The 14,258-nt window shown below is 34.9% G+C and overlaps 1 protein-coding gene across 4 annotated transcripts; it reads right to left on the bottom strand.

Annotated features, from left to right (window-relative positions):
• Positions 1–181: 181 nt before the first annotated feature.
• stx16 (syntaxin 16) lies at positions 182–10,369 on the bottom strand. 4 transcript variants are annotated; one of them, XM_065279651.2, is made up of 9 exons: positions 9,985–10,369; positions 6,331–6,342; positions 6,010–6,117; positions 5,290–5,430; positions 5,027–5,189; positions 4,778–4,866; positions 3,112–3,255; positions 2,827–2,907; positions 182–2,330 (listed from the first exon to the last, which is right to left on the bottom strand). In XM_065279651.2, exons 1-9 carry the CDS (start codon positions 10,063–10,065, stop codon positions 2,226–2,228), a joined length of 924 nt encoding a protein of 307 aa, XP_065135723.1. In that variant the 5' UTR covers positions 10,066–10,369; the 3' UTR covers positions 182–2,225. The 4 variants fall into 4 exon arrangements, with proteins under 4 accessions (XP_065135723.1, XP_065135720.1, XP_065135724.1 ...); XM_065279648.2 differs by having other exon boundaries at positions 9,934–10,369; XM_065279652.2 differs by lacking the exon at positions 6,331–6,342.
• Between the last annotated feature and the right edge of the window lie 3,889 nt (positions 10,370–14,258).

A 14,258-nucleotide genomic window follows, 5' to 3' on the forward strand; every position in this document is an offset into this window, starting at 1 on the left:
AAAGTTCGTAAATATTTCTTGCTACCATGGTTGTATAATATATAGTAACCAAAGTCAATCATATACTTATTGTGTTTAAGACACTACAAGAAACTCAACAGAATCAGCATAATACAATGCACAGAAAATAGTTATCTTTTGAAAGTGTGGAAAGTTCAAATGTATAAAATATCAGAAAACATTCATCTTTATATATGATTTTATTTCAATAAAAACCTGTTTAGTCTTTACAGAAGGTCAAGGTTCAGAGAGCATACAGTAGTACCATAATGGCAGAAAATTATATGACATTTTGACATGTGCATCACACCAAACCAGACAAAAAAATGGAGGAAACTACATAAAACGAGTTTAACTATATGTAGCTATTTTTCTATCTATAACTTTTAAGAAAATGCCTCCATTTCTAAAACATCCTCATCATCATAAATTCCCTCTAAATTCATAAAATAATGCAGTCGTGTTCACCGTACAGTAGTGTCGCAATTGCCCTTCACAAAAGCCAACAGGAAATCATTTGGAAAGAAAAGAAATGAATCATTACAATATACAAAAAAAGCTTTGGACAGTGTTACCATAGGACAACCACAAAACTCCATAAACTCTGTACAGATATTTTCATCTAAAATAAATTATTTTATCTTGCACATGTACTGTTAAGGGCTGAGCTGCAGTCTTAGCATGATCAGAGATCGAAGGTTAAAGTTCAGTTTAAGATCAAAAGTCTGACTGATACACCTGTCGACAAGTTTAACACACAAATGTCCTTTACTCTTTAAGGCAAGGAACAGAGTGAAGCAAATCACTGATAAATCACTCAATCCTTTCAATGAATATATCACTGAAATGATACTGATAGTATGATAACAACACTGTCATTCACACGTTGACTAACACATAATGGTGCAATAAGCCTCTACTGACATCAGCAGAAGACTTTATGGTCAGTTATGGATGGGAAACATTTCAAAAAAATAAAGGACAATGTAACATTTCATTCAATTTCTTTCATAATCACAATGCTATCACACCATAAAATATTACTCGTTTTCAAGACCATGATAAATGCCTAAAAGTCTTTAAATATCTCCAGGTTGACTGGAGTGTCAGTGCTTCTCTTATTAAACAACAACGAGCAAGCACAAAAGTGGAAGATTCAAAAGGCTGAGATGCAAAAAAAAAAGGTGCTTTTATCTGTGATTTTATTTAGGACTTACATTAAACGCAAACAAAAACCAAACCCAACATCGACGTTTTAAAATACAAGTTCAAAGGCAGCTCGTAATGCTATATATGGGTCTCGCTATAGCCGACTACTGCTGTGGACTGTAACTGATGTCCCTAGGCAGAAAGTGAATCTCATAAAAACCATGTCCAGATCACAATTCAACACCACTTGAAATGTATACAATCAAGGATGTTTACTTCATTTATTTGTTTTATTTTAAACAGCCTACCTTTAAGCTTTTTTTAAGCAATAGAGTATTACAACTTTAACATTAAGTTTAATAAAAAAAAACCCTTATAACAATATAAAAAATAAATACATCAAATAAAAGTTCCTGGATGTTTTACTGTAATTACCCTTCATTTCAATGGTGATTCCCATTACTGTTAATACAGTAAGAGTAAAATCTAGCACAGTAAAATAACTAAAAAAAGTAATATTTTTTATGTATAATAAATGTAAAAATCGCATTACAATAAAGGGAAAAATTTTTGGTGACTATGCCAGTAAAGAGAACGGGAATAAGTGTCAATAAAATGTCACACTGGTCCTAAAAATAAGCTTCACTTAAATGTATTTTTATTTTGGAGTGAAATGTGAGCTGGACAGGTTTTGTGAGATTCAAGTGGATAAGACCTTCTCTTCCAGGACAGGTGTAGACAAGATCCCAAACCTTATCTTTTCCCAACATTTACTCTTTTAACCAGATAACAAGCGCGGCCATCTTATAGTCTCACTCTGAAGTGCTGTGCCAAACTCTTGTACCACTCCTTAGGACTTTCTTCCAGACACGCCATAGGTTGGCCTCCAGAGGGCACTACACCTATTCATTATCTTGTGTAGTATTTGATAACATAAGCAGCTCTGTTGGACAGATCTTCCTCTCACAAACAATGGTCCTAAGTCAACATGCACGCACACACACTCACACACATAGAAATACATTGGTTTACTCTCATAAATACAGGTGGAGCTCTCTTAGAGGCCGTGGAATGATTCAACTAAACTTTGTCCCGAACAGAACAAGTATTAGAACAACAACTATGACAAAGAGAATTAAAATGACAAGCATCTTGCGATCTTTCTTCTGGTACTGTTCGGCCTAACAACGGAGAAAAAGAAAAAAGTTAATTTAGGTATTTACACTAGAACTTGTAAAATGTAAATTACAATATTATATGTGAGCCTGGACCACAAAACCAGTTATAAGGGTCAATTGATAGGACAATATTTGGCTGGAATACAACTATTCGAAAATCTGGAATCTGAGGGTGCAAAAAATCTAAATATTGAGACAATCGCCTTTAAAGTTGTCTAAATGAAATCCTTAGCAACACATATTACTAATGATCAATACATTTTTGATATAGGAAATGTATAAAATATCTTCATGGAATATGATCTTTACTTAATATCCTAATGTTTTTGGCATAAAAAGATAATTTAGACCCATACAATGTATTGTTGGCTACTGCTACAAATATACCCCTGTGACTTATGACTGGTTTTGTGGTCCATGGTCACATCCACAATACAAATGACTGTAAATATCAGCTATTCAAAAGATGGATTTGTTGCTTAACAATAAAGAGCCTCACCTTTTGGAGCTGCTTAAGCCCCTCTTCTGTTTTAACGCAGGATTGCTCCACATTGAAGTCAATTCTGTCAAGCACCGTGCCCTGAATTGAATTACATTGGCATTAATAAAACCAACATTAAGTATTTTTGGATATTTACACAGCACAATACAGTCAAACAATTTTAAATTGTAAATAATTCTCAAAAATATTTCAATCAGTATCCAACCTTATTAAAGTGTTGGCACTTTCTCAAGGTCTCTAAATACACGCAAAACTGTTTTTCGATACGATCTTCACACTGACCTGTTCAACAACCATTCCGGCAAGATCTCTAAAAATCTCATTAAGGTCCGAGATGGATTGAACAACCTGTCGAATCTCTCTCTCTCGCTCTTCTACCATCACACTGTTCTGCTGAACCATGACCAGCTGGTCATCTGTAAACCCCTGGAAGGATCCAAACTAATTGATCAAGTCATTATCATGTAAATCTTGGCATCTTAAACACTTTATCCGATTCCAATATCTGCCTACTCAGATGCCGACTTAAAAAAAAAAAGTATTAACCCTCCTATTATGTTTGAGGTCAAACTGACTCCAAAGCTACTTTGACATCTCTGAAAAATATGCTAATTGTATTTTTAAACCTTTAAGCCTACTTTTAGATTTTTCCTTGATACTTTTTGACTTGAACTTACTTTTAGTCTCTTTGGATAAAAGTGTCTGCCATGTATAGAAATGTACATACAGTACACACAGTATCCCTGTAAAACTGTCCTAATGAGTGTCTTTTACTATTAATATGTGAAACTGGCAAAACTGTTCTCAAATAAAATAAATATTATATTATTAATAATATGTTATATTATTATTTTCATTTTCATTACTACTTAGATTTTTTTTACTACAAAATATACACTAAATGTATGTGCTACAAAAAATATGTTTTCATAGAAATTATTCTATTAAATAAACAATTTATGTATATAAAAAATACATTTCAGATCACCGCAATGATTGCACATCTCTTTAAAAAACACAAGGGGGAGCTGCAGCACATGTATAAATGAGACCATGTCAGATGGCGCTCCTTAACTAACAGTGTAATGCGAGTTTTAATAAAAGATATATTCATGAAATAATTACATTTAAATATGTGTTGTGTGTATTAATATTTACTGCCAGAAGATTTAATTTAAATAATCACAATAATGTCTGAAAATATTTGATGAACAAACAAAAAATATATGAGAATTAAATGTAAAAACAATAAAACAGACAATTAATCGTCAAAGCACTTAACAGGCAATTAATCGTCACAATGGTCACAACTTATTAGTCAATTAACCGTTAGCCAAATTTCATAATCGTGACAGCCCTAACCCCAAACATTATTAGTGTCGCTTAAACTAAAACATAACAGGAGGGTTAATATTGACCAACAACAATATGGATATCAATATATTTATCATCCCTCATATATCATACATCTAAACATTTAGCGACAAGTGCATTGAAAAAAGAAATGAGAATATATTGTTTATTATTGTAATGTTTGTAATTTATGTATATAAAAAATACATTTCAGATCACCGCAATGATCGCACATCTCTTTAAAAACACAAGGGGGAGCTGCAGCACATGTATAAATGAGACCGTATCAGATGGCGCGTACTGACAGGTTAACGCGAATTTTCAGTTTTTGAAAGACATATTCATTAAATAATTACATTTAAATATGTATTTAAATAACATTTACATTTCATAATTGTGACAGCCCTAACCCCAAACATCATAAGTGTCGCTAAAATTTAAACATAACAGGAGGGTTAATATTGACCAACAACAATATGGATATCAATATATTTATGATCCCTCATATATCATACATCTAAACAATTGGCGACACATGCATGAAGAGAGAAATGAGGATATATTGTTTATTTTGTAATTTTGAAAGCACTCTTACTCGGTCATATAGTGCGATATCTTCATCTTCATCCATAAGGGGACCGGAGTCAAAAAAGTGCTTTGATCGTTCCTCGCGGTTTTTCATACCTTTAAACATAAGCAAAGACATTTAGTTTAATGCATTTCGTATAATAAGCATGTTATTACTTCATTTTTAATGCCAGCTTTAAATTCAAAATGCTTACGAATTACATCAGCATGTTAATTTATAGTCTGTGTATGTGCGTTTGTGCATGCATTCACATACGTTTCAAGTAGCCTGACTGTGTGTGTCTGAAGTTGGTTGAAAGATCTTGAAGGCTCTGAGCCAGCGAGGAGACGACATTGGTCAACAATTTTCTTTCTTGTTCTGTACAGTGATGGCTCTGAGTCTGAAGTCCTGTAACGGCTCGCTGGCACCTGTGAAACATCTACACGCACATACAGATACCTTTACCTTTCAGTGGTTTATTTAGAGCAGATGTTTCTGTATTTTTAAAAGATGATGATTGGGCATGTGTGGTATGATACCTGTGTAATTTCCTGTGTGGTGATCTCTATAGCGTGTTCCTCCTCGCTGCTGTCGTCCAGCGTGGGGCGGTTCATGTGTTTGTCGTGCAGACCGGCCAGTTCCTTCATCTTGTGACGGATACGTGTGATTTCATACTGAATCTGCAGGAACAAGAGATTCACTGTTCGTTCTGGGTTTCACAACCCGATGGAAGAGATTCAGACTACAACTTTTTAAACTATCTGCTGATGGGAAGGTGAAAATATTCTGAATAAATGAACATTTGAATGTTAGTTTTAATATCATGCTGTGCACATTTCATTCTTATATTAGATATGCATGTAAAAATACTAGAAATTTAGTGTTTAAAGTAAAGATGATAATTAGTATTTATAATACACATAGTTTTTAATGATAATTTTAGGGGTGCACCTGCAATTATATAATCACCTCTTATGGGGCAAAAATAAATTTGGCACAATAACACATATTTGGACAATGTCAAAACTGGGTCTTGCAGCAAAACCACCTGAAAACCAGTGAATTAGACCATTTTAAACTGCTATAATGCCAACATTGGCATATTAATAAAATATGTGCATAATATTTATGCAATTAAACCTTTCTTTTAAAAGTCAGGCAGGAAAGACATCCATTGTGAGTGCATTACTATAAACACATTTTGAGCAACAAGTAGTACAATGCATGCAATTTTTATCAAAAAAATTCAATTTTTTTACCTCATCCACTCCCTCTACCCATTTGGGTGGGAGTCTTTTTGTGACACCGATAGCAGCTTCTGGATCCAAACTAATGCCAGACACCAGGGCCATACGATCATCAGCAAGCTAAAAAAGATGAAAGAAAGAGAAAATCATACACTGGGCTTTGTCACTGCATTATAATCTTACAGTACTTTTCTACAGTTTCAGAATAACAAATATTTATTCATTTTATTTATTCACATATTATTCATTTCTAAACCAAAAACAGACCCAGGCTAAATCTGCACAAATTTGCGCACAGAAAATGTGACTAAAGTTTAAACATTTAAACAGTACCTCATCAAACTCCTAACATGGTTGGAAGAGCCCAGCGAAGTCCCATCCAATGAGAAGAGAGATAGAAGAGAAGGGGCGTGAGACATGAGAAGTTACAGCAGATAACCCCGAAAAAAAGCAGTGATCATAGGCATTTAAATGACTGACAGCTTTGGGCGGAACTGGACAATTGTTACTCAATGATCATCAATATCCTGTAAATGTTAGGGATGTGTCATTATAAGAGGTTATATTTATGTTATAGCAGATTATTATATTTACCTACATTACATTGATCTAAACTAAACTATTTCATCTGTGGCACAAAAAAGTTCAGGAATACTCCACTTTTATAAAACATCTCAATAATTTACTCACCCCCATGTCATCCAAGATTGTTTATGTCTTTCTTTGTTCAGTCGAAAAGAAATTAAGTTTTTTAAGGAAAACATTCCAAGATTTCTCTCAATTTAATCGTTTTATTGGACCCCAACAGTTTACAGTTTCAATGCAATTTCAAAGGGCTCTAAATGATCCCAACCAAGGCATAAGGGTCTTATCTAACGAAACAATTGTAATTTTCGGCAAGACAAATAAAAATATGCACTTTTAAACCACAACTTCTCATCTTGCACTAGCCATGCGGCGAGCCAGCGCGACCAACGTATTGCATTATCACGTCGAAAGGTCACGTGTTACATATGTTAAACGCACATTTGCGGACCATGTTAAACAATAAACTGACACAAAGATATTAATTAGTATCATTCCACATGAAACAACGTCTGAATGGTCCTCTTTTTCTACACTTGTAAACACTGGAGCGGTAGTTTCGCATACGGTAGGCTGACAAGAAGTTTTAAAAGAACATATTTTTAAGTTTTCGTTCATGCAAGACCCTTATGCCTCAGATGGGGTCGTTTAGAGCCCTTTGAAGTGGCACTGCAATATTAAACTGCATTAAAACTGTGAAGTGTTGGGGTCCAATAAGTCTCTCTCAAAAAAAAAAAATTCTGGAATGTTTTCCTCCAAAAACGTAAAGACACACTATGCAGTTAATTTACCTTAATATAACAGCTTCAAAGTCATTTCGATGGTAAACGAAGTCATAGTATGGCGAATCATCCTCCTGTTGAAGCGCGGGGAGGACGCCGCTAGCAAAACCAGCAATGCAAGCTTGAGAGAACCGCCCCTGACAAATCTCGCGAGAATCACGACTTGCTTTACGGCAACGACGTCACACAAGTTAGGCTTGTTCGACTTCGTGCAGCGCTGCAAGAACCGGCAGTCGGATGACGTAAAAGTACCGCGAGAATGATCCGAGACGGCACTTTGACGTCATCCGGCTGTCGGTTCCTGCAGCGCTGCATGAAGTCAAACAAGCCTATAACAACAACTGCACGCGCGCATTTGAGACGTGATGCTCGATGAGGGAAACAGCTAAAAAAACCCGTTCGGAAGAGAGTAGAAAGCGAAAAAGAGAATCTGACCGAGTTAAGAAATGGACAAGAGTCCCACGTGGTCAGGTTTTTACTCGTTGGCGTGAGCTAATAGACAGCACTGGATGCAAGAGAGATGCGGATCTGGCGATCTTGTTGATGGACAAATAAGTAAATCTCTTATTTGTAAATTTGTTTGCGGTCTATGTTGTATGTGGTTGCGCTTGCTTGCGTATTTTTTTGCTGTTCATTCATCCAGTGTTGATAATTAGACCAGTAAAATAACTTCAACATGGGTCTAGCTAACTTACGATCATAAGAGCATTTAGCAGACTTGCTAACAAACACTCGTTTCTCTTACATGTTTTTTTTTTTGCCATCTAAACTCAAGTGTTGTGTTGTGATGTGTACGTAGTCATTTGTCTAATTTCGATTTCTTATGGCCAACGAATAATGGCCAATGTTATGAAATAATGCAACGTATACATTACAATTAACTTTGTCAATGCATTTTGTAATGTTTACAATTAAATAACAAATGAAATTATACAGTAGACATAACGTTAGACTATAGACTGTTTACTTGTGATTAAGCTGCAATCTTGTAAAAACGTAATAAGCCAGCAAACGCGGTAGGCTACTTTATTATTATACGCCTACTCTACACTTGGCATAAACTTCATATTATCCTATTACCATCATCTGAAGTTTAGTAGACATGCAGTAGCCTAATATTTGTATGAAATTGTGAAACATTCCCTGGTCATTATCTTCGGAGTCCATCTCTGCATATTCACGCCCAACACTATCCTTACAGGTACGTACAGAGTGGGGGTGCGAAATTACGACAGTTGCAAGTTTTCCCCAGTGACTCTAGGGGTCGCTGTTTGACAAAAACGTCAAACTGCATGGAATGCCTTTAAATTCTTCTCGACTGAACAAAGACAGACATAAACATCTTGGATGACATGAGGATAAGTAAATTATCTGGATTTTTTTATAAAAGCGGAATGTTCCTTTAATGTTTGAATTGGCAAATAATGATATTTGATGTTTCGCTTACTATTTTCAGCCAATTGGGAGGTATTCCATTACTGATGTATTGTGTGGCACCACTTTGCAATACATCAATCAATGGATGTAAAAATGTGTCCATTCCAGCCCAAGAACAAATTCCCAATCCTAGTAAATGACTGTGTTACTAGTTGTTACATGAGTGTACTGATTCATAAAATTACTAAACAAGTTATCAATATTAGATTTGGAAAGATGCCACACTTGCTCCTAAGGTGCAAAGTTCTGGAAGATACTTTATCAACCAAAAAGACAACCGTAGATTAAAGCGTGCAAGATTTTACAAGGCAGTGCTTAGCTAGAAAACAAAAAGCAAAAATCAGCATGCAAAACGCCAAAGAATATACAACCCCAAACAAAACAAGCATGCATGATTTGATTTAAATGACTTCTGTGGTGGTAACTCTATTACGCTAGCTTTGAATATTACATGGTAAGACATAATAATCGCAGTGTAAAATCTGTCCCAAACAAAGTCCATATCCTACAAAGTTACTTTGAGTGGCATGGTTCATGATATTACTGTACTATTCAAAGCCATGCTGAATACCAGACCGCCAACCAACATCAAACAGAAAGAAATATGTAAAGCATAGCTTATCTATGGAAAAAATCTATGGAACTGCAAAGACAAAACAAAATGCTTAACAAAAGAGTCTTATTGTACACTTAAATTTGTGCACATCTTCTAAATAACTCACATATTTCTTTAAAACGAAGAATTGTGTATTTCATAAATTTCAATCATTTGCATTTATTCTTTTTTAATATTTCACTCAAAACAACCAATCTTGGGTTTGTCCTCATATATGGTTACAGTAGATCCACAACCACCACAAGACATTTTTGCAATGAATATCTAGTTATCATTGCAACTCAAGTGTGCTTAAGCAAATTAAATCATATGAGTATGTAAACAACTTTATGAATAGCTAGCCGGCTCGCGTGGTCTGCCAGCTGTTCATACAGCAAAAACAAACGGTTGAGGCTTGTTGGCGCAACTGACAGCGCTAGTTTACATCAACAAGCATCACTAGCTAGGTTTGTCTAGCTAGCTGAAAAGCACACACACGCGAAAACAATCAATTCAGACTATTAACGTTGGACTCACCGCAGCATTGCTACGTGTATTCAGAGTACGACGGTGGTCGTATGTACTCACTTGCTCAGCCAAAATCTGCCGGTTTTGGATCGCATTGTTCCGCATTAATAAGAAAGCATCGGTCAGTCGCCGAGTTGCCATGGCTACGCAATAAAGGAGGACAGTAAAATGAAATAAGGACGAGCTGCCTCGATGGCTGTCTTGAGATTAGTTACTTAGCTCGTCGGTCGCCTTGGCAGCTGGATACTGAACTAGCGAGCTAGCATGCTAAACAGCAGGCAAGCTCGCGCACCGACGATTTCCAGCGGTTTGGGTCACTTTGTAGTGTCTATGTTTGTATCCTGTATAATATTACAACATTACAAGGCAGATAACCCGAAATTTCCGCTCGATTCGGAGTGTAAATGGATCATGTCTGCGACTTCCGTGACGTGGAATGCGTAAACATGACATCACAGCGAAACTTCCGGTTTTGGGCAATGAATATGCTAAATAAATATATAAATAATAAAATACCAGATTTTTGTTACTTTATAAAATTTATTTAAAGATACTACGCTTTTCGTATTTACGTAAATAGTTTTTCGTATTATTTTACCATTTTACATCTATGAATGTTTACCTGTTCATATTTGTATTTTATTTCTCAAAGTAATTGTATAGGTTTTTTTACTTAAAAAATATTTAAAAAATAGCATTGGATATTATTTTTTTTGTTATTACGAGAATAAAGACAAAGATATAACATTTTGTAATTCTGACGTAGTTTTATTCTCTTTACTGATATTTTGTTTTGTTTTTTTACGGGGCGGATCAAATACGGCGTCTCCAAAGGGCCAAAAATGATTTCGAAAATACGCACTCGTTTTGCGTCATGTACAGTTTTACCGCGTGGAGGCGCTGTTTCATATTTTAAAGGGAACCGTGCACAATTCACAAAAAGTTGAAATGTAGAAAACATCTGTGCGAACACTTTTAGCAAACTGTTTATTTAAGATGTAAAAAACACATGGATGCTGGGGTGAGGATTGGATTTATTGATATCTACTGTTATATAGATTTTTATTTACTATTCGATCTTAGTGTGTCTGATCTGTGCTCTGGAAACTTTAATAATCATTCATTCATTCATTCATTCATTCATTCATGGATTCATTCATTCATTCATTCATTCATGGATTCATTCATTCATTCATTCATTCATGGATTGATTCATTCAAACATATTGAATTTTGTGGCATTAGTTTTATTTATTTTTTAATACATGCACATGCAGATATGAATATGAGAACAAGCAAAATGATAATTTATTAAACATTTAAGGTCACTACATAATTCCAATGTCTCCACTTGGGTTTGATGGCTACTATTACTCTAAAATAGGCTGCATTTAAGATCCCCCTGCTGACTTACTCTCTCCTGTTGTCCATTCAAGGTATGTCCATAATACTGATAACCAATTTGGTTTTAAAAGAAAGCATGGCACTGACTTATGTATCTTTGCACTAAAGGAGATTTTAGATATGTATAATAGACAGAATTCAACAATGTTCTTGTGTTTTATTGATGCTTCTAAAGCATTTGATCGTGTTAATCATGAGAAATTATTTTTAAAAATGTGTAATAATGGGGTACCTGGTTTTTTAATCAGAATTTTGGTATATTGGTACTCCCATCAGACAATGAGTGTGAGATGGGGGACCATAACAACTGATGAATTTAAAGTGACTAATGGTGTTCGCCAGGGTGGAATCTTGTCACCTTTTCTTTTTAATATGTATATGAATGACTTGTCTGTAAGCCTGAATGCATGTGGTACAGGTTGTAGAGTTGGTGATATATTAATCAATCATCTTATGTATGCTGATGACTTGGTCATTTTTAGCCCATATAGTGCTGGTTTACAACAGCTTTTAAGAATATGCACACAATATGGTGTTGAATTTGATATAAAATATAATGCAAAGAAGAGTAAAATCATGATTATTAGAAGTAGAGAGGATAGACAGTTGATATTTCCTGACTTTTATCTGTCTGGCAATGCACTTGGGGAGTGCACAGATATAACATACTTGGGTCATATTATTGTAAATGATCTGTCGGATGATAAAGACATATATAGGCAGCGCAGGAAGCTGTATGTACAAGCAAACATGCTGTGTCGCAAGTTCAGTATGTGCTCTGTACCTGTGAAGGTTTCACTTTTTAAAGCGTATTGTACACCTCTGTATACTGCTCATTTGTGGTGTCGATATAAGCAAGGCAGCATCAGACAACTTACAGTGGCTTATAATGACAGCATGAGGATGCTATTGAGAGCTCCAAGAAGCTCCAGTGCTAGTCATATGTTTGTCAATGTCGGGGTACCTACCTGTCCTGCACTTCTACGTAATCTGATGTATGGTTTTATGTGTAGGGTATCTGAGATCGAGAATGATGTTATTGCTGTTTTGACTAACCCTGTACTTAGTACTGTCAGATTTTCGTCCAGACTCTGGAGACATTGGCGAACATGTCTGTATAGTAGATAATGTATGTTGTGGAAGGGTATGTTTTTGTATTGTATTATCGGAATGCTTTTGTATATGTATATATTGTTATTTTGTATTTTTATTGTATATGGACCCTCCTGGGTCTGAAATAAAGATCTCTCTCTCTCTCCGTAAATGTGCATTTTAGGGTCACTCTACAAAGATATTCAACAGGACAGGTGAATTTACTACAGTATATCGGCAGTTTATAACACAACATTAAAACTGCCCCTTGCGCTACATAAAGATTTGTGATTTATACCCAACATCACAGAAACATAATTTGAACTCCCATGTGATGTGATGTGTAGGTAAAGGTTGAGAGTTCAACCATAACAGAATAATAGATTCAAGATTACACAGGACTCTGAGAAAAAAAACAGATCTTTAAATATTAAATAACATATAGTTTTTCAACAAAGTAAGAATTGCAGAATGAAAAAGTGTTTTAAGCACATAAGCAGATAATACAGAATGTGCTTTGTATATAAAGGTTTGATAGTGGAAAATGCAGGAGTGTATTGAACCATAAAGCCGAAAAAATCTGTCTTTTTGTTCTCATCTGGACAGTAACAGAAAAAGAGGTTGTGACCATGAGTAACTAGCGGGGATTTCACCAAAAGAACAGCTGTGTAACCCAAATCCCCTTTCGTAAACTAAGACAATGTATTCATTTAATCTGGAGTTTAAATCAGACATTCAACATACATGACATCTTTCAGTGGGTTGAGAAGTCCAGCAGAGCCTCACAAGAGAAAGTCAACCTGGTTTCAAGTTCAAAATATTAACAAATATTAAGAAACCATGGAAGGAAAAAAGTTTGTGGCTTTTTATTTTTAAGAGTGTAGGACACCTGTATGCAGGGTTGGGGGTAACGCATTACAAGTAACGTGCATTACGTAATCACATTACTTTTCTGAAGTAACGAGTAAAGTAACGCATTACTTTTTAAATGTACACATTAGTATTTGAGTTACTTTTTCCAAAAAGTAAGACAAGTCACTTGTTTAGTTTAATTAATTCGATAAAAAAATAATGTACTGAATTAAATTAAAAGTAGTCACATTATGCACTCTCATTCAGAAATTGAGATGGCCAGATCTCGACATTTTTGTGATGAAATATGCAATTTCTGAATGCAAAACTTTTCAGTCATAAAAACACCTGCAAGGCCTAAAAGAGATTAATCCTCAGCCCAGAAAAAGTAACGCAAAAGTAACTAAAAAGTAAAACAATCATTACTTTCCATCAAAAGTAACTAAGTAATGCAATTAGTTAATTTTTTTTGGGGAGTAACTTAAAATTGTAATGCATTACTTTTAAAAGTAACTTTCCCCAACACATCCTGTATAACCTTATAGTGGAGGAGCTGTCAGACTTTATACATCCAGTAATGACCTTGGGACTGTAAATAATAGTACTAACATTCACTTTTATACATATGTGCACCTAAGATGTTATATTTTATAATATTTTATTTATTGATTTAATGAATATCCTGCTCTAATTTAAGTTTAGTAGTTTCACATTTTCTAGCATCAACGTTTACAGCAGCATTATTGTATTTCTAGTCTCCACATTTAAAGAGCACCTATTGTCCAATTCACATTTTTACATTTCTTTTGGTGTGTAAGTGTGTATTAGTACATGTTAATGATATGCAAAAGGTACAAACCTCAAAGTAAACCATGACTCGAGTTATCATCTCAAGCGTATATCTCTTTTCTTGGACTACAACAAACACACAGACTTTAGGCAACAATTTACTTCCTGGGATTGTTGATGTAGTAAAGACAGACATTA

Source organism: Paramisgurnus dabryanus, chromosome 7 (assembly GCF_030506205.2).
Source record: "Paramisgurnus dabryanus chromosome 7, PD_genome_1.1, whole genome shotgun sequence".
Lineage (NCBI taxonomy): Eukaryota > Metazoa > Chordata > Actinopteri > Cypriniformes > Cobitidae > Paramisgurnus > Paramisgurnus dabryanus.